The sequence below is a fragment of the Brachyhypopomus gauderio genome, chromosome 2, assembly GCF_052324685.1.
Source record: "Brachyhypopomus gauderio isolate BG-103 chromosome 2, BGAUD_0.2, whole genome shotgun sequence".
NCBI classification, from domain to species: Eukaryota; Metazoa; Chordata; class Actinopteri; order Gymnotiformes; family Hypopomidae; genus Brachyhypopomus; species Brachyhypopomus gauderio.
Genome location: NC_135212.1, coordinates 37,748,744 through 37,767,347, shown reverse-complemented (window position 1 = coordinate 37,767,347; position 18,604 = coordinate 37,748,744). Strand labels below are relative to the sequence as shown.

The 18,604-nt window shown below is 41.9% G+C and overlaps 1 protein-coding gene across 1 annotated transcript; it reads left to right on the top strand.

Annotated features, from left to right (window-relative positions):
* The first annotated feature begins 821 nt into the window (after window positions 1-821).
* On the top strand, window positions 822-18,293 carry scg3 (secretogranin III). The gene is made up of 12 exons (XM_076995375.1): window positions 822-1,280; window positions 1,867-1,919; window positions 2,270-2,300; window positions 2,429-2,707; window positions 4,434-4,576; window positions 5,847-6,002; window positions 6,172-6,424; window positions 6,664-6,780; window positions 8,530-8,613; window positions 9,344-9,496; window positions 12,241-12,330; window positions 17,472-18,293. Exons 1-12 carry the CDS (start codon window positions 1,187-1,189, stop codon window positions 17,588-17,590), a joined length of 1,572 nt encoding a protein of 523 aa, XP_076851490.1. The 5' UTR covers window positions 822-1,186; the 3' UTR covers window positions 17,591-18,293.
* The last annotated feature ends 311 nt before the right edge of the window (window positions 18,294-18,604 follow it).

The window sequence follows — 18,604 nt, the reverse complement described above, 5'->3', positions numbered from 1 at the left end:
AAACTACATAAATAATTTTGTCAAGTTTACTTATGTTAGCTAGTACTTGCTATTGCGTTTGTAGTTTATGAATAAGCAGTATAATTGCTAATCCCGCCAGCATGCTCAACTCGCCTGTAGAGGGCAGCACAAATCCATCAGGGCTTCAAATGACCGCCATCCGGGACTAAACAGAGACCTTTAAACCATTTCACCTAATATGATTGATAAACATATTATTAACGACAGGGATTTGTACAAATCCCTGCCGATGATCTATGATTAAAGATTGGTAATCATGGTTAAAATTAAATGAACAAAACTAATGAAAGGAAGGAATGCATTTATATCTGATTTCGTGATATTCGTTTTTCTGAGAACCACAAAATTATTACTGCAACGTTAATCATCTTTAAAAGGGCATTATCCTTCCACAAGAGGCACTGTCCGTTAATACTGTTTGGAATAAACGGAGGTGGGAAACGCCTAAAGCAGCGTTCCCGTTGTATTGATAAGAAAGATATGAAAACAAACGCAGGCCTGTTTTGCAAGTGGCATTTACACAATCATATACTGCAAACATGACAGAATAACCGGTCGCTTGACCCTTACGAGGAAAATGAAGCATGTTGATGATAACGTTGTAATTAAACAAAGGCCGCTCATAAATTCGAGTGTATGGCCGACGTCACTGTTTGTGGGCTATCTATTATGTTATGAGAAGCATATCTCATTTAGATGTTTATTAACCAGCCGCTGCTACATCAGCTGAGATGGACCGTGTGACGCAGGTTGTACGCACATGGGCGGATATTGTATACGTCCGTCTCCTCCTCCATCGGTAAACGAGACTCGTTATTCTCAGCGCTGTTTGCCAGAAAGCAAGTGCATGTGACTGCTAAACAGGCGGCTTATATCCAGCTTGTTCCCAGCATCTTAACTATTTTTAATCATAGCAAGCGACCTGATTTTCCGCACCGCGGGACATAATAGGTGGACCGCGGCGCACAGCTCGCGTCACTGGTCCAAGAGCCGCTAGAGAGCTCTGAGCCAGCATCACGGAGGTGTGCACTAGAGGAGTTATACGAGCAAAACCTCCGATTTGACCTCGAAGACACAGGAAGAACGGGAAATAATAACTCGGAGGAGAAGATAACCAGAAGACGAACTACAGGACGTTTGCATCGTCACATAAACCCGAGTCAGAATGGCATCAAAGCGCATGGCGTTGCTCCTTCTGATCCAGATTTCAGCACTTATTTGCTTCCTAGAAGCGTTTCCTACACCCGCCGGAATAAACGGTAAATACTAGTCACTAGTTTTTTACGGTTTTCAGAGATCATAAGTAGATAATTCATTAGATAATTAAATACTTAACACGTTTTGCGGGGATACTTCGTTTGAATCTAATTTAAGGAGTGCCTTTAAACCAAAGTATTTTCAAACCGAACGCAATATTTAAAACAACATCATAATTATTAAACAAAAACTCTAGAACGGTGATAAGATTTCTTTATTGTGTTATTCTCATCGCATGTCGATGGCGCAGTTTAATCTTTTGTCCCGTAATCGGATTTCCTCTCAGCCGTTCTGATTGGTCATTCCAGATTGAAACTGATTGCTCTGCATCTCAGGGCCAAGTATGTAACGTCGCACTGATGTTTCATTGTAGACTGGACTTCGCAAAATGAAAGTGTAAAATAATAGTAATGATAACTACTACTTTACTCAGTAACTTTAAGGTCACGCCGCTAATTATGAGCTCTAAAAGTTTTCACAGCCCTAACTGTCTTTCAGATTCCATTTACTTGTTTTTGAATGTCCAGGGATGCCTGTATAAAGGTTAATGTCTTAAATAAAGCTCTGTGTTTTTGACTCTTGATATAGATAAGACAGAATACAACAGACAGTTAACAGAGGAGAGACCGCTGCAACAGCAGGTAGGCACATCAAGCTGATGAGAACATCCAGTCTGGACCAATATGCCAGAGCTACATTAGAGTTGTGAGGTTGCAGTGTTAAAACTGTGATCAACCCTTCAATCTGTTTCATTAATTGTATGTGGTCGGTATCTCTGAAATTGTTGCATTTTATTTTTTTACTTCTGGATTTTATGCTTGTGTCTTATTTGAACAGGTATGTACTGAAAATTATCATACATATAAATGTGTTATAATATTAATACATTTAGTTTTACACTATGTGATACACAAATCTACAAAATATTGAGAGGAATGAATGTTAAGACATTGACAATGGGTTTAAATTGTCAAAATATTTTTTTTAACAGATAGCAGAGGCAGATAGTCTCAGTAAGAAAGGTGAGTGGCCACAATCAGTCAAGACAGTCACAACCTTTACCAAATACTTTTCAGTTTCACAATTACACAAAATTTCACAATTTCTGAGAAAATATTCATATTTGTCTAATGTAATGTTTTGCTATCAGAACCCAAACCTACTCAGCTGACCAACTCAGAGTCCAGCCCAAACAGTGATGACGTCACTCTTTTGAGGTTCCTGGCTCAGAAATCAAAAAAGTCAAACAACAAAACCCCAAGATCAGATCTAAATGATGAGCACTCCATTTCTGATGAGGCTGACTCCACCCAGAACAGGAGACTAGCTGACTCCACCCAGAACAGGAGACTAGCTGACTCCACCCAGAACAGGAGACTAGCAGATGACTATGACTCCACCAAGAATGGGATGGACAACAAATACCAAGGTAAAGTCTCTGTGTACCCTGCTCACCTATGTTCAGAGCTCAGTAACTTTAACCATTAAATGAAGAAGAGCTGAATCAGAAAGCACGCTGTGTGAGTGAGTGAGTGAGTGAGTGAGTGAGTGAGTGAGTGAGTGAGTGAGTGAGTGAGTGAGTGTGTGTGTGTGTGTGTGTGTGTGTGTGTGTGTGTAAATCCACACAAAAATGTCTGTATGTGTTTGGTGATTTTTAATGCTGCAGCCAGTGGTATGACAATCTTAAGTGAGGTGACTGTTGGATGCTATTTGAGTCATTTAGTCTTCATCCTTTTAAACCTTTTTCGCCCTAAACTTAAACCCTAACTTTTATATCCTAAACCCTAACCTTTATACCCTATACCCTAACCTTTATACCCTAAACCCTAACCCTCTTCCAGGCCTGGGAGCATCGAGAGGCTGCGACTAGACCTTTAATGACTATTTATACTTGTACAATGACCATTTCTAGAAATTCTTATTGATTTGTTATTGGGTGTCCAGTACTCACAACCACACAGAGTGGAACTGGCTGCTAAAACGAAAAAGTCTAAAAGCTGGTTTACTATTGTGAGCTCAGAGCACACACTGTGCTGTAGAGGAACCTTTGCAGCCAGAGGCAGTGGACAAGTGTGTGTCACTTATTCTCCCTGCTGCTCTAACAGACCTGGGTGAACATCACTGTTCTTATCTCTAACAGCCAGAGCTGTCTTCTGTTCTACAAGCAGGCTGGCAAGAGCTTGATTTGATCTCCACACAGGGCTAGAACAAATAAATCCCACCACCTTAATCAGCCAAGGCCTTAAAACCCTTGAATTGTGTGGGGAATGGATTGGACAGTTTAGTCAAGCAAAACCACGTATACTGTACAGTATTTGGAATTGCAGTGAATCATTTATATGAACAAGAAAAAAAGATAAATGCATTCTAATAAATAAGGAGAAGTCTGTATACTTTATGTAAAATCTTACTGTTTGGCTGGTAGCAATTTGTGTTTCATGTGATGGGTGGTTTTCAGGAAGATGACCTGCAATGTAATAAGAACTCAGAAATCTCAGCAGTGGATGGGAGAGAGAACACAGTGGCATGGAAGTCCAGGGAGGGTCCAGTCAGATGTCAGTGTGAAATCAGCCTTGTTTAATCTGATGAGATCAGTCCTGATTAATTTGATGTCAGTTAGAGATTTTCTTTTTCTTAATAATAAGAAAATACATTTGAAATATATTTGTGAAATATTTTGGTCAATTTGCTGCCTGAAAAAATCATTTTGGTGATTGGGATTTTTAGCCTCATGCACAGTAAACAGGACAGATTATGCAAGACAGGCTGGATCTGCTTGGACAGAGAACTGTAGGTCCATCAGAGTCCGTTCATAAGACTGGCCAGTAGGTGGGGCACCAGCAATAGATGCCATGCTGACATCAAGCAGATGCTCAAATTGCCCTTGCACATAGTACAGACATACATGTACACACACACACACACACACACACACACACACACACACACACACACACACACACACACACACACACACACACACACTCATGCATGTACACACATATAACCAAGCATTCACAGCTTCTCTTGCACAGGGAGAAAACACACCAGTTCACCAGTAAAGTGAACTGCATCATAGTGATCTGCCTTTAAGATTTGGTTTTCATCAGTCATCTTTATTTTTAGTAATTACATAATAATGTGTACTTTAACAGATGACCCAGAGAGCTTGCACCAGCTTGATGGAACCCCACTCACTGCAGAGGACATTGTGCAGAAAATCGCCAACAAAATCTACCAGGAGGACGACAGAGGCGTGTTTGACAGAATTGTCTCAAAACTCCTTAAACTGGGACTGGTGAGGAATTTACGTAGCCGTAAACAAACCTGTAAATATATACATCTGCAAATCTTTCTCATTAAAAACCCTTATGAGCACCTCACTGAGTAACAGAAGGTACATAATGAATGTGTATAGAGGGGTCGTGGGGAGTCGTTTTTGGTGTGGCGGGGTAGCGATTGTAAGTTGTTGGGGGGGGGGGGTGGCGAGTGTAAGTTGTTGGGGGGGGTGGGGGGGTGGCGAGTGTAAGTTGTTGAGCGGGGGGGGTGGCGATCGATCGCCAGGAGTTGGCAAATTACTAACGCATCAAATATAAACTTAGCGTTTGATGTAACAGTCTCAGCAAGAGCAACATCTAGTCAAAATAAGTGGGGGGACAGTGTTCCCCCGCTACACACTCCCACTACACCACTGGGGGGGTCGCGTCCCCCCCACCACACCCCTGATCATAAGACAGAAAATGAAATGTTCTCTACATGAAACTCAGCCAGTTTGGATTATGGTTAGTCTTAACAGCCCTTCTGCATACTTATATCTGCTGCTTTTACAGAACATTGTTCATTTTTACACATCTCCTACTCCTCCTACTCCCTCTACACCTCCTACTCCCCCTACTCCCTCTACATCTCCTACTCCTCCTACATCTCCTACTCCCTCTACTCCCTCTACTCCCTCTACTCCTCCTACATCTCCTACTCCCCCTACTCCCCCTACTCCTCCCGCTCCCCCTACTCCCTCTACTCCTCCTACTCCCCCTACTCTCTACTCTCTCTACTCCCCCTACTCCTCTTACATCTCCTACTCCCTCTACTCCCCCTACTCCTCCTACATCTCATATTCCTCATACTCCCTCTACTCCCCCTACTCCTCCCCCTACTCCCCCTACTCCTCCTACATCTCCTACTCCTCATACTCCCTCTACTCCCCATAATCCTCCCCCTACTCCTCCTACATCTCCTACTCCTCATACTCCCTCTACTCCCCCTAATCCTCCCCCTACTCCTCCTACATCTCCTACTCCTCATACTCCCTCTACTCCCTCTACTCCTCCTACTCCTCCTACATCTCCTACTCCTCATACTCCCTCTACTCCCTCTACTCCTCCTACTCCTCCTACATCTCCTACTCCTCATACTCCCTCTACTCCCTCTACTCCTCCTACTCCTCCTACATCTCCTACTCCTCATACTCCCTCTACTCCCTCTACTCCTCCTACTCCTCCTACATCTCCTACTCCTCCAACTCACTCACAAAGCTGTGCTCACTGATCTCCACTCTGTGTGTTTAGATAACTGAGAGCCAAGCAGACACTCTGGAGCATGAGGTTGCTGCAGCCCTGCAGGATCTGATCACCAAACATGCCCAAGACAATGAGATTGAGGAACTGGGTGTGAGTTTCCCTGCTGTCAGGGCTGAAGACACTGAGGACACTGCAGAAGACACGGTAGGACAGGAGAATGCGTGTGTGTGTGTGTGTGTGTGTGTGTGTGTGTGTGTGTGTGTGTGTGTGTGTGTGTGATTAAATCCAACATAAACACTATAATCTTTATCTAATTTAATAGTTAAATAATCTTTATTTAAACTATATAATAAATTTCTCACACATTCTCCAGGATGAAAAGGAGAGGCCCAGCCACCAGTTTGATGAAGACAATGATGCTCGTGATGATGGCAATGCGGAAGAGGAGGGTGATGCGGAAGAGCGGGAAGAGGATAGCCGGGACAATAATGAAGGTGCAGTTGTGGATGAGACCTGGGACGGCGTGAGTGAAGGCAATGACAGAAATGAACTGAGCCCAGATGATGGTCTGCAGGATCTCCAGTACTTCCCTAACTTCTACAGACTCTTAAAGAGCTTGGACTCCGGTACACACATGGATTCACACATACAGATACACACATGGATACATACATACACACACAGAGCCGCAATTGATCTTTTATGTATTTACACATGCATGCACTTATACACACATACATAAAAAAGCACAAATGCAATTAACGTTATTCTCACAGCAAGAAATACTAAATCTAAATCAAATCATAACCTGCTGGAAGCCCCTGTGTCTCTTTGGTAATGCATTAAATGTCTGGATGCATTTCAGAGCAAGACAGTGAGGAGAGAGATACTCTCATCACCATCATGAAGACCCTAATCGACTTTGTTAAGATGATGGTCAAATACGGCACCATCACACCTGAGGAAGGTGTCTCCTACCTGGGTGAGGCAGTTTGTTAGAGTCCCAAAGTCTTCTTTAACTGTTAGTCATTAGCATTTTAGCTTAATCTAAAATTATGTTGTTATTAAGGGTTTTTGCTCACATGTACTCTGCTTCAGTGATGATCTGACCAAGATTATCCACAGGTCACTATAAAAAAAAGATAAATTAAGTAAATCCAATACAATGCATATGAATGCTAATTCTGTAAAGACGTGTGGGTGTAGCGTCTCCTGGCTCAGAAAAGGAAGGATAGCAGCAGAAAACAGGCATTAGCTGATGGAGTTGATGGAGTACAACATGCATAAGGCTTCAGGCATCATTTTTTGAGTGTGTTTCTCTGTGGTGTTGGTTGGGAGACCTTTCACAAAGAGATGCTAGTCATAGTTGGGATTCTTTTGTGTTGTCATGGGACATGGCTCTATTGTGTACACATACGTACACAATAATATCCATGACATTTTGAACAACTCAACCCTAACCCTAACCATAGCTCATTTTGGTTTTCCATTCATATTCCGTTTCCAGTCTGGCTTTAATTTTCCCACCTGCAGTTATGGCAGCAGTATCATACCCACACAAGATTATACCCATACAGGATAATACCCATACGCAATTAGCAGATATCAGTGTTTACAAAGGGATGTTTGATGTTCTGTCATAGGCAAGTTATTCCAGGTTTGTTAGTTGTGTGTTAAACAGCTTGCTCAATAAAAACTTTCACACTTTCCAAATGTTAAGTACAAAGATGACCATCTATAAGCTTATTTTATAATCATTTTAGTAACACTTTGGTAGCTTTGGAAACTGATTATGGTTCATTTGTGTATCTCCCTAAAAATCTGGAAGCTCGTGTTGTGCCAATCACTGACTCACTTTTGTGTGCCTGCGCATTTGATATAGCTGATCAGGGCCCAGTCTCACTCATGCCATCAATGGTCTGTCTTACTCTAATTACCACAGGAGACAGTCTGACAACCATCCTCAATTCCCTATTCAGGAGCCCAGCCCACATGTCTAACCCTAACCCGAACCCTGCTAACGAGGGGCATTAACACAAAACACACAATTTGGGACCCCATTTTGTAACAATAGGGTTACTATGACGACCGTGAGAGTCATGAAGGCAGGGCTCTATGGAACATGTGTAAATTTGTATGTTGCCTGGAAACAGGTTACTGGTAAGCTGGTGAGGTTTAAACAAGATATGAGAACTGTGGCTCCTTTAATCTCTTGCTTCCTGGTAATGCCCATCTGTGATGACTAGAGCTACAGACTGTATCACTGTGTGTTTGGGTGCGTGTGTGTTTGTGTGTGTGTGTGTGTGTGTGTGTGTGTGTGTGTGTGTGCGTGTGTGTGTGTGTGTGTGTGTGTGTGTGTGTGTGTGTGTGTGTGTGTGTGTGTGTAGGACAATTCTGAGACAGGAAAGCACCCAAACTTGTAGATTCATGCTGGCATCTTTTAAGAGTTTTTATGAAGCTTCTCTTGATGAAACCATATTTTCAATCTGTATAATGTATTTGTGCCATGAACCACAGGCATTGTTTTCTATTAAATAACCAGTATACTTAATCTCTACACAATACCAACAAAAACTCTCTTAGAAATAAATAACTTGGCAGTTCTAAAATGTCAAGATAGTGATTTTAATACAGATAGTCCACCAAAGACCCAAGACATGACCTTAGTATTATGGTATGAAACAAGATCTTTGCTTAGTACTAATGGTGTCCTATATTTCATTGCTTACAGAAAATGTTGATTCCATGATCGCCATGCAAACCAAGAACAAGTTGGGGAAAACCCTGGGTGCTCTCAGGGTTACGCCACCTACAGGTTTAACAACACAATACCCCCTACAGATTAAATAACACATTAGTTACTATAAAGTTAATAAGCTTTGTGGATTAAAAAAAAAATAAAAAACAGATTCCAAACACACACACATAATAAGATGGATTTACTATTTCTTAATAGTTTTTATAATTTTCTCTGAGTCATTGTTACTGCAGTGGGTGTGAAGTCTAGTAAAATGGGGACAGATGGGTAGGTTAATTTATAACTCTCGGCTTCTCGCCGATGTGTGATTGGTAGTGTAAGAGTTGTACCTGTGTTAAAAATTTTAAAGCGACCTTGAGTATCTAGAAAGGCGCTATATAAGTTGAACATTCATTCATTCATTCAACTCTCACTATGAGCACTATGAGTCTCACTGTGAGTATTCATTTATAACTCTCACTATGAGCACTATGAGTCTCACTGTGAGTACTCATTTATAATTCTCACTATGAGCACTATGAGTCTCACTGTGAGTACTCATTTATAATTCTCACTATGAGCACTATGAGTCTCACTGTGAGTACTCATTTATAACTCTCACTATGAGCACTATGAGTCTCACTGTGAGTACTCATTTATAATTCTCACTATGAGCACTATGAGTCTCACTGTGAGTACTCGTTTATAATTCTCACTATGAGCACTATGAGTCTCACTGTGAGTACTCATTTATAACTCTCACTAGGAGTCTTTTATAACTCTCACTCGCTACTCACGTTCATTCCAGCAAAAGTGATGGACAAGGATGACATCACGATGGACAAGGATGACATCACGAGGGATGAGGATGACATTACGAAGGACGAGGCAGCCAAGATGCAGCAGGAATATGAGTCTCTGAAAGACTCAACCAAGGGCAATGCGGCAGCAACTGAGAACAGTATGTAACCACCTAATTCAGTGCAAGTGGTAATGTGCTAGAAGAGCTAAGCAGTTTTATGGCAAAATAGAGTATCTGGGACCAGTATACTAAAAATAACAGTGAATATTTTGCCATATCTGGCATAAAGTGCTTATAATTTAATGGTCACACTAGTAAATTTATAAGCCACATCTTGTTTCCACCACACTGATTTCTCTGCATAAAACACTATGCAATCACTAATGTGGCAGTAGTTACCTCTATCACGGGATGTAGGACGATTAATGGTACTACATCCCGTGCAGCAGGTAATATACACTATATTGCCAAAGTATTCACTCACCTTCCTTGACTCACATATGAGTTTAAGTGACATCCCATTCCTAATCCATAGGGTTCAATGTGACGTTGGTCCACCCTTCGCAGCTAGAACAGCTTCAACTCTTCTGGGAAGGCTGTTTACAAGGTTTACGAGTGTGTTTATTGGAGATTTTTGACCATTCTTCCAGAAGCGCATTTGTGAGGTCACATACTGATGTTGGATGTCAGTCTCTGCTCTAATTCATCCCAAAGGTGTTCTATTGGGTTGAGGTCAGGACTCTGTGCAGGCCACAGTTCATCCACACCAGACTCTGCCGTCCATGTCTTTTATGAACCTTGCTTTGTGTATTGATGTTGGAAGGAAATCGGGCCAGCTCCAAACTGTTCCCACAAAGTTGGGAGCATGGAATTGGTCAAAATGTCTTGGTATGATGAAGCATTCAGATTTCCTTTGAACCAAGTCCAGCTCCTAAAAAACAACCCCTCACCATAATCCCCCCTCCACCAAATTTTAAACTTGGCACAATGCAATCAGACAAGTACTGTTCTCCTGGCAACCACCAAACCTAGACTCATCCATCAGATTGCCAGATGGAAAATTTGATTCACGATTCATCACTCCAGAGAACGTGCCTCCACTGCTCTAGAGTCCTGTGGTGGAGTGCTTTACACCACTGCATCTGACGCTTTGCATTGCACTTGGTGATGTATGGCTTGGATGCAGTTGCTTGACCATGGAAACCCATTCCATGGAGCTCTCTGTGCTAATCTGAAGGTCATGTGAAGTTTGGATGTCTGTAGTGATTGACTCTGCAGAAAGTTGGCGACTTCTTCGCACTATGCGCTTCAGTATCCGCTGACCCCACGCCATCAATTTATGTGGCCTACCACTTCATGGCTGAGTTGTTGTTGTTCCCAAACACTTCAATTTTCTTATAATACAGCTGACAACTGACTGTGGAATGTTTAGGAGTGAGGAAATTTTATGACTGGATTTGTTGTACAGGTGGCATCCTATCACAGATCCATGCTGGAATTCACTGAGCTCCTGAGAGCAACCCATCCTTTCACAAATGTTTGTAAAAACAGTCTGCATGCCTAGGTGCTTAATTTTATACACCTGTGGCCATATCAGTGATTCTGATAATTTGGATGGGGGAGTGGATCCTTTTGGTAATATAGTATATATACACACTCGCGAGCCACTTTATTAGGTACACCTTGCTAGTATGGGTACCTTAATCCTTTGTGGCATAGATTCAACAAGGTACTGGATGATAGTATCACGCAGCTGCTGCAGATTTGTCAGCTGCACATCCATGATGCAAATCTCCCGTTCCACCACATCCCAAAGGTGCTCTATTGGATTGAGATCTGGTGACTGTCAAGGCCTTTTGAGTACAGTGAACTCATTGTCGTGTTCAAGAAAACAGTCTGAGATGATTCACACTTTATGACATGGCACGTTATCCTGCTGGAAGTAGCCAACAGAAGATGGGTACACTGTGGTCTTAAAGGGATGGACATGGTCAGCAACAATACTCAGGTAGGCTGTGGCGTTGACACGAAGCTCAGTTGGTACTAATGGGCCCAAAGTGTACCAGGAAATCATCCCCCACACCCACACCGTTGCGTCACCACCACCAGCTTGAGCCATTGATACAAGGCAGGATGGATTCATGCTTTCATGTTGTTGACGCCAATTTATGACCCTACCATCCGAATGTCACAGCAAAAATCGAGACTCATCAGACCGGGCAACATTTTTCCAATCTTATATCCAATTTTGGTGATCTTGTGTCTGCATGCCTAAATGCTCAACATATATTCACAAATGTTCAAGCATTTGTGAACCACCCAAAATTATGTAATGTAAGTATGTGTGCTCTTTTAATTAGTAGCTTGTGGCACCTTCTTTTGCAACCATTACTTCACCCTATGAATGGACTTCCACAAAGCATCTGGTTGGTCCAAGTGCTCTCTGGCAAAGTATAAATGGTCAACTTTGTTCTTTTTTGAGAGCAGAGGCTTCCTTCTAGCAACTGTCCCATGAATGACATGTTGATTGATTTTTCTCCTGATTGTAGACGTATGTACATTTATCCCAGATGCTGCCAGAGAGGTTCATGATTCTCTGGAGGTGATGTGTGTGGGTCATGTGTGGGTGGTGTGTGGATGATGTGTGGGTGGTGTTTGGATGATGTGTGGATGATGTGTGGGTGGTGTGTGGGTTGAATTATTAAATTTCTGAAACAAGTAAATTTAATTGATTAACATAAACCTGACATTTAATATACAAACATTGGTAATGATAAAATAGGAAAATTATGGTAAAAAAACAGAAAACTCTAAACTACTCAAGGAGTTCACAAACCTTCAAGCAGCACTGTTTGTGTGTGTGTATATTACATATTTAAGTCTCTCTAACTCTCTCCTTCAAGGCCATATTGGACAGTCTGAGAACTACCTAGTAGCAATCAAGAAGAACATCGAGTGGCTCAAACAGCAGAAGAAGAGTGGTAATAGAGATGGTGAGTTGAACTGGGGCAATAGAATGGGTGAGTGGTACTGGGGCAATAGAGAGGGTGAGTGGTACTGGGGCAATAGAGAGGGTGAGTAGAACTGGGTCAATAGAGAGGGTGAGTTGAACTGGGGCAATAGAATGGGTGAGTGGTACTGGGGCAATAGAGAGGGTGAGTGGTACTGGGTCAATAGAGAGGGTGAGTGGTACTGGGGCAATAGAGAGGGTGAGTGGTACTGGGGCAATAGAGAGGGTGAGTGGTACTGGGGCAATAGAGAGGGTGAGTAGAACTGGGTCAATAGAGAGGGTGAGTGGTACTGGGGCAATAGAGAGGGTGAGTGGTACTGGGTCAATAGAGAGGGTGAGTGGTACTGGGGCAATAGAGAGGGTGAGTAGAACTGGGTCAATAGAGAGGGTGAGTGGTACTGGGGCAATAGAGAGGGTGAGTAGAACTGGGTCAATAGAGAGGGTGAGGGGTACTGGGGCAATAGAGAGGGTGAGTAGAACTGGATCAATAGAGAGGGTGAGTAGAACTGGATCAATAGAGAGGGTGAGTAGAACTGGGTCAATAGAGAGGGTGAGTAGAACTGGGTCAATAGAGAGGGTGAGTAGTACTGGTGGAATAGAGAGGGTGAGTAGTACTGGTGGAATAGAGAGGGTGAGTAGAACTGGGTCAATAGAGAGGGTGAGTAGAACTGGGTCAATAGAAAGGGTGAGTGGTATTGGGGCAAAAGTATATATAAATTATATTATAATATATTATATTATATAATATATTCATAATAAACTACAATTGTGTGTTAAATATCAAGTAATAACTCCACACCAAGCCCAATAATAATCAGCACAATAATCCTCACATCACACAAGCAACAGGATGCATATTCATCTAATTAAATATATGACAAATGTAGCAGTCTCTCTCCCCCTTTTAAATGAAGTGGAAAAAAATCCAGTAGCAGCAGGCCTGAACATTAAAGATTCAGGACCATGGACAGAGTCTAAGCTCATGTTAATCCTTGAGTCCACGCTAACCCAGCCAACAATCAGGATCTGCAGTGGGTCATTTGCAGCAGGGTCATGGGCTAGCCTGCAGATATAGTGGAAAACAATACACCAATTAGGGACTCCTTTGTCAATCTACATTTGCAATTAAAATGAGCGTGGGCCCATGGAGGAAAAGACAGGAAGCTTTATGTAGACCTCCTTATGCATATTCATATGTCTTAATGAGCTGGGTCTATGTTACGTGATGAGGGTCTCTTGTTAAAACAAAAGGGCTTTTCCCCAGCATTCCTCTTTCCTGCCTATGTGTGTTTGTTCTTTCTCAAAGTTACTTTGTACTGACCTGCAGAGATCGCTCACATCAGAGAGATCTACAGAGATCACTCACACCCGAGATCTAGAGATCATTCGCATAGAGATCTACAGAAATCATTCACATAGAGAACACTCATACAGAGAGATCTATTAAAATCACAGAGATCACTCACACAGAGATCATAAACTGGAACTGGAGATTATTTTGTTCATTAGGAGCTCAGATTTGAGCTCAGATTTGATTTTTCTAGGGTTATGTTTTCTAGGGTTAGGGGTTCTAGCCTGTTCATAAGACTGTAATTCAGTTACGAAATAATACACGAGAGGGAGAGCTATAACGTGTAATATTGGCACTGCTGTGCTGCGGTCGTATTTCACGTTATAGCACGAACCTCGAGTGTATTATTGCGATTATACCACAGTTCCATTATCGCTGTTTATTTAAAGATTTTGAGTTAAAGAGGATGAGAAAATACGACCTGTTTGGTTGAAAATACTCCGCCAGTTAAAATAGTTCCATTCAATGGCTTGCTGCTAAACTTACGCAACACTGGAACAGCCTTACCCAATAAATATTATAGAGGTAAATATACACAAAAACAACTGTTGATAAAACTGTATTTATTAAAAATAAAGTACAACAATTATTGATAATGGATTTTACGGTATTAACTTCATTTCTTTCCAGCTCATCCAAATCATTGTTTGTAAGCGTGACAAACCTTGGCTCATTGGAGGAATGAGGCTGGTCATTTATAACTTCATCCTCCAGTTTCAGATCGAAACAAATGCTTTCGAAGCCAATAGATTTAACGAACTCCCTGTAATTCATTTTGATAATGTTGCTGCTTGTTTGTAGTTGCGCTGTTTGGCTTGTAAACGCTGCTTCGTTGCTAGGTTACCTGTATGTGGTGGAGTAATACATGGAGAGCTTCGGTTACAGTGCTATAACGTGTAATATTGGCACTCCTAGATCGCCTCTCAGCCAATCACATTGTAGGGTCGGAACTAACTGTGGTATAATAGATCTAAGTCATATCATCATGCTTGTTGCCGCTCGGTACTGGGGTCTCAGATTTGAGTGGTGGGTGGTGCTATGTCCTGGGTGGTGTCCTCTCTCCCCTCCCTGTGTGTGTATGTCCAGTGGTGGATGGTGCTGTGTCATGGGTGGTGTCCTCTCTCCCCTCCCTGTGTGTGTATGTCCAGTGGTGGATGGTGCTGTGTCCTGGGTGGTGTCCTCTCTCCCCTCCCTGTGTGTGTATGTCCAGTGGTGGGTGGTGCTCTGTCCTGGATGTTGCCCTCTCTCCCCCTCTTGTGCCTGATGCTGTCCCCCAGAGGACTGTGTGTGTGTGTGTGTGTGTGTGTGTGTGTGTGTGTGTGTGTGTGTGTGTGTGTGTGTGTGTGTGTGTGTGTGTGTGTGTGTGTGTGTGTGTGTGACTGGATGTAAAAGTGTTGTGCTGTGTGTTGATTGAAAAGTGTGTGTAACTTCATTCATTTCGTTCAGTAGTGTTCAAACTAGGCCTGTGTTGAAAAAATCGATTTTCCGATTCAGAATCGATTTGCATATGATTATCTGATAATCGATTTGTACATCCAAAGATCGATTATTATTTTTTTTATTAAAATAATTTTTTACATTTCCCCCAGTGAACTTTTACCCCGCCTCGTCACTGAATTCACGCAGGCATGCTCGGTCTAACTAACTGTAAAACAACATGGCGTCGGACAGTGACGGTAACGACGATAGTCAAATCGGAAATCTAAAAACAGAAGGACAGTTTATCCAGTGTCAGTGACCATTTACAGTTAGTCCATGTCACTCACAGTTTACCCAGTGTTTTTACAGTTTAAAAAAGTTAAAAATGTTCTTGTAACGTTGGGCGCAAGGCGATGGACGAGACAGAATCCTTTGCACTTTCCAAATCGTTACGTTTATTACATTTACCGAAGCACAGACAGCGCACATAAAACACGTTTACATAGAACGTGTGACTCAAACAACGACGAGCACAGGACACTGCGCGAACGCACATTAAGTAGACAAACCACACAAACCCCACATGATGACGAGACGAGCCACAGGTGAGACGGATTATCACGAGACGCACCCGCACCCACGGAGATACACAGACACAGACGACGTAAACACACGACCAAACGGGAGGGGTCGGTGACCGTAACGTGACAGTTCTGTTCTTATATTCTCACTTTAAAGAAAAATACACATTTACATTTTATACTTTCAGTTTATTAAGTGTGAGCACTTTTAAAATAAAAATGCATTTGGTAGCAACACCTTTTAGGTGAATTCTTAATTATTTCAATCATAATAATAATACACTGGTTAGTGTCCCAGTAGGAGTCCACTGTTGCAGATATAGACACCTCAAAGATGTCCTCTGTTTATTGTCCTGGATTACCTTTCTTGAAGGTAGATTTATGATTACCCTTTTCACCAGTCTTCCAGCCATCAGTAACTACCAACTACCAGTCACTATTTGCTGATTAATATCGATATAATACTAGTTTTAACATGTTAATTCTGTACACAGTCAGGAAACAGCTCAAATACATTTTTAATAACACTAAACCCCGAATTGGATCGAATCGGATCGAATCGATTAAATCGGATTAAATCGAAATAAATCGATTCTTAATCATCGGAATCGGATTGATTCTTGGAATTTGAATCAATACCCAGCCCTAGTTCAAACACTGTTGCATATAAATACTGAATTCTGCTAAATGAATTACAAAACATGCATGCAACATTAGTCTGTGAATCCAGGAGAACTGGAGAAACATATAACAGACAGAGCAGACAGAACAAACAGGATAGACAGAACAGACAGAACAAACAGGACAGACTGAAGAGACAGAACTAACAGAACAAACAGACGGACATGCTGGAAGATGAAGCACGACTATAAAGCTGCAGGTCCCCCAGAGTTTGGTGAGTGTGTTTGTAAGGAATGACAGACAGTGGGTGAGTTTGTAAGGATTGACAGTGTGTGTGTTTGTAAGCTATGACAGACAGTTGGTGTGTTTGTAAGGTCTGACAGACAGTGTGTGTGTTTGTAAGGTCTGACAGACAGTGGGTGTGTTTGTAAGGTATGACAGACAGTGGGTGAGTTTGTAAGGTCTGACAGACAGTGGGTGTGTTTGTAAGGTATGACAGACAGTGAGATTCATTTCATGCTGGATGAACAGCCTGCTTATTCCTCAGAAGTGTTATATTGTGTGAGAGCCAGTACATGGGTACACACACACACACACACACACACACACAGAGGCAGTTGCTACCCACGCACTGTACCCAAAGAGACAGATGGATGGAAGTGCTTTGGCTAATGAGCACAGGATATATGAGTATGTGTGGGATGAGAAGCACACAAGTGTGTGGGTGAAATCATGGCTCTGTCTCTGCATGTTTGTGTGTGTGCGTGTGTGTGTGTGTGATAGGTGTGTGTGTGTGTGTGTGTGTGTGTGACATCTCTCTGTAGCCACACCCCCTCCCCCCAAACACACACTGACATTTACTGAGTGAAATAGAGAAATATAATTTTTTAACATATTTTTCGTGTTAGGGTTTAGGGGTTAGTGTTAGTAATATTGTGCATATTCCTTCCTTGCTCTGCTGACATAGTGCTTCCGCTTGATCAACATGGAATGACACACAACCACAAATATCAACTTCCTGTGTTTACATTCAAATAATTATTGTGTTATGATGTGTTTTGTTGTCATTTTTCTCACTGGGTGATATTCACACTGCAGGTGCTGCATTAATGTTTTGTTATAGTGACGTTCTCTTTCTCTTGCTGTCTTAAGACTATGATCTGTCCAAACTGAGAGACTTCATGGGCCAGCAGGTGGATGCTTATATCAAGAAGGGGATTCTGGAGAAGGACGAGGGGGACGCCATCAAAAGGATCTACGGAAGCCTGTAGGCACAAGTATACAACAATACTATAATAGCAATTCATGTATTGGCATTTCAGTATGTTCCGATAAAAATGCAGCCAGATATTTTAACTATAAACTCACATATTAGATCCCCAAATTGACTAAATGTTGCAATAACAGAAGGTATTATAGAAGATGTATTCCAAATGGCAAAACTCACTGTCTGAGAAAAAAGTTTAATTAGCAATAGATCATTAGGCCTGCTATTAGAAGACACGCGTAAGATCTAGTGATCTGAAGTGTAAGAGTCCTCTGATGCATGAAAATATGAAAGTGTTTTGCTTCCTACAGGTTCAAAACTCAGTGAGTCAGATTGATCTACGATCTATAGACAGTAGAGGACAGGATTCCTTTTCAGTTTTGCAGCAGACTTTTTGCACCATTTTCACTGCGTGTGGCATCATCATCACTGTATGTGTTTCTACCATTTTGTCTTTCTTTAATTATGGGCTTTAAGGCCAGAAAGAACCGTCACCATATTTCCTTGTTATACCAGTAAGCTGCATTTGTTATTTTGTTTCTGTCCCATAGGGGGCACTGTCCCCGTCTTTCACTCTGGGTTCTATTCTCCTGCTTGCAGTATACTTAACCCATGCACAGCTGTAGTCAAACACAATCAAGTATTTTTAAATGTAAATATTGTGATTTTTCCTAAATGCTATTAAACATGGCCTTTCTTTAACTGTGTGGTTGGTGTAGAAGTGCGTTTGTGAAAGGAGATAGGGGACTAATGAGGCAGAACTACTATCGAAACTCATACTGTCAAATGTCCCTGGAACTGAAATGAAACAAGTTGCAAACATCATGGAATGTATGTCATCATCTGAAGTAATGAATGAATTGATGTAACATCACTGCATACCTGCCAAGTTTTTGATTTAAAAATAAGGGCAGTTTTTCGCTAGCTGCTGAAAGCATTCCCACCAGCCCAACCAACATCCAGGACCTCTTATATTTTACACGAAGTCTTCAGCTTTTTGGTAGGAACGCCTTCTCTC